Here is a 1,963-nt window from a genome sequence, read left to right on the forward strand (position 1 = left end):
TGAGGGTAAAAGGAATCGAAAAAAAAATGAGGAATTTCCCTTAGCCTGACACCTCTTCTCCTGGAAAAGGGACACTGCACAGCCAGCACCACCCCAAAAGTGGTTCTGTACCCACACCACCTTGCAGTACAGCAGGAACACTAACTCACAGAGGGTCTGGCTTCCCTTGAGCAGATCAGTCTGGGGGCAGTGGCCCTTACAGGGACACCCTGTCAGAAGCTCATGTAGCCAACAATCACCTGTAAGAGGCAGCAGAAGCGCAGCAGAGGCCTGGAGCACACGGACACGGGAGCAGGCTGAGGCAGGGACAGGGGCAGGTTACAGTGCTCGCTATGGGAGCAGTTGGGTTCAATTCACTAACCAAGCAGAACTACAGCGACGTGCTCCGGTCCCCGGGGTGCTGCACAGTGCTTCCTCACGGCCCCGCGCCCTACTTCCCCGAGAGCTGCTCGTACAGCTTGGGCACGTAGTCATCCCACTCGGCCTGGTAGCACGTGCCAGCCACTGGCACCCCCAGCTCGTACTTGCTGCGGAAAGAGGCCACCTTGAACTTGCCTCGCTTGTCCCCGGAGCGATTGGAGAGGATGGGCTCGTTGCAGGACAGCTGCTTCGGCTGCTCGTACACCAGCCACACGTAGCGGTGCAGCCCTGCAGGGAGCAGACAGAGTTACCCGTGCCAGGCACCCCACATCCCCGGGGTCAGGTCTGCTCTGAAGTGACCCCAGCAGCGCTGGGAAATGGATACCTGTGTTCTCCAGGCTTGGAACGCAGCTCGAGCGTGCTGTGTGTAACTGTGATGGCCTTGAACAGCTCCACCAGGCAGCTGTCATGCTGGCCATGGCCACGGCCACGCGCTTGGCATGTGCCAAGCAGGCAGGCAGTTTCCTGCAGAGCTCCCTCCCTCCTCTCTGCATCCGACCCATACAGAACTGCTGTGCCTGGAGCATGGGAATTGCCACAGGTAAGTACCAACCTGTTCCTTTGGGAGGTCCGGAGCCGACGTAATCCGACAGCACAGTCCCACTGCCCACGTTGTTGCCTTTCATGTTGGTCACCAGGAAGTGATGCCATTCCCTGGAAGGAGAAGGCAAAAATCAGTGAAGCTGCATCACAGGCCCAGCCACGACCCTTCAGTGCTCCAAGCTGCTACTCTTCTGTGTAGAGTCAGCTCAGGGTAACTGCAGTTTAACAGCTGCCACCCCTGGTCTGCCAATCCCAGAGAGCACCAGTCCTAGAGCAGGGCCTGTCAGCCTGCCCTGTGGCTATGGATACCCAGAGCCTGACTCACTTCTGAGCCTGGCTTGAGGAAGGTGAGCTGGTCCCAGGTTTAAGACTCCACTGCCACCACAGAGAGCCCTAGTTCCAGCTCACACACATGCCAAATTAAAGCAAGCAGCAGACGTTGTGTTTCTCTAAGCTGCAATAGACCTTCAAACACCCCTGGCAAAAGCAACTGCTCCTCCCCATGCTGTCCCTGTCTCAAGGAGAGATACAAGGACACAGACTCACTCCTGCACCTTAGAGCATGTTCCTGACCTTCTGCTCAGACCAAGAGGGATGCTCCACCTCCCCAGTCTCCATAGAGAGCTGGCCCACACCCCCATTACCTGAACTTTGGATCCTTCCTACTGGGAGCATCTGGGTCTGTGAGAACCAGGGTGTAAAGCTTCTGGGGATCGCAGCCATCCCACTCAATGCTGGTGGGGCGGTTCTTGACCTGGAGAGAGGACGGCATTAGCAGGAGCAGCCAGCCCCTCTGCCTGCCCCACACCAGCTGTACTGCGCGCACGTCTGCCCAGCGCAGGAACCCGGGCGGTTCAAGGCCGTTCGTACCAGCTCACGCCCAGTTTATCAGCGCCGCCGGGATTTCTCCTGCAGCACGGAGCGGGGCCGGACCGCGCGGCCCCGTATAAGAGCCGACAGCAAAGCTCAGCACCTCCCTGTTCCTCCCGCACCCGGTGAG

The 1,963-nt window shown here is 58.7% G+C and overlaps 1 protein-coding gene across 1 annotated transcript; it reads right to left on the reverse strand.

The window, feature by feature from the left end:
• Positions 1 to 421: 421 nt before the first annotated feature.
• Positions 422 to 1,775, reverse strand: PEBP1 (phosphatidylethanolamine binding protein 1). The gene is made up of 3 exons (XM_010013381.1): positions 1,608 to 1,775; positions 974 to 1,074; positions 422 to 648 (listed from the first exon to the last, which is right to left on the reverse strand). Exons 1-3 carry the CDS (start codon positions 1,733 to 1,735, stop codon positions 431 to 433), a joined length of 447 nt encoding a protein of 148 aa, XP_010011683.1. The 5' UTR covers positions 1,736 to 1,775; the 3' UTR covers positions 422 to 430.
• Positions 1,776 to 1,963: the final 188 nt, after the last annotated feature.

This window comes from Nestor notabilis, unplaced genomic scaffold (genome assembly GCF_000696875.1).
Source record: "Nestor notabilis isolate BGI_N333 unplaced genomic scaffold, ASM69687v1 scaffold11374, whole genome shotgun sequence".
In the NCBI taxonomy this organism is placed as follows: Eukaryota; Metazoa; Chordata; class Aves; order Psittaciformes; family Psittacidae; genus Nestor; species Nestor notabilis.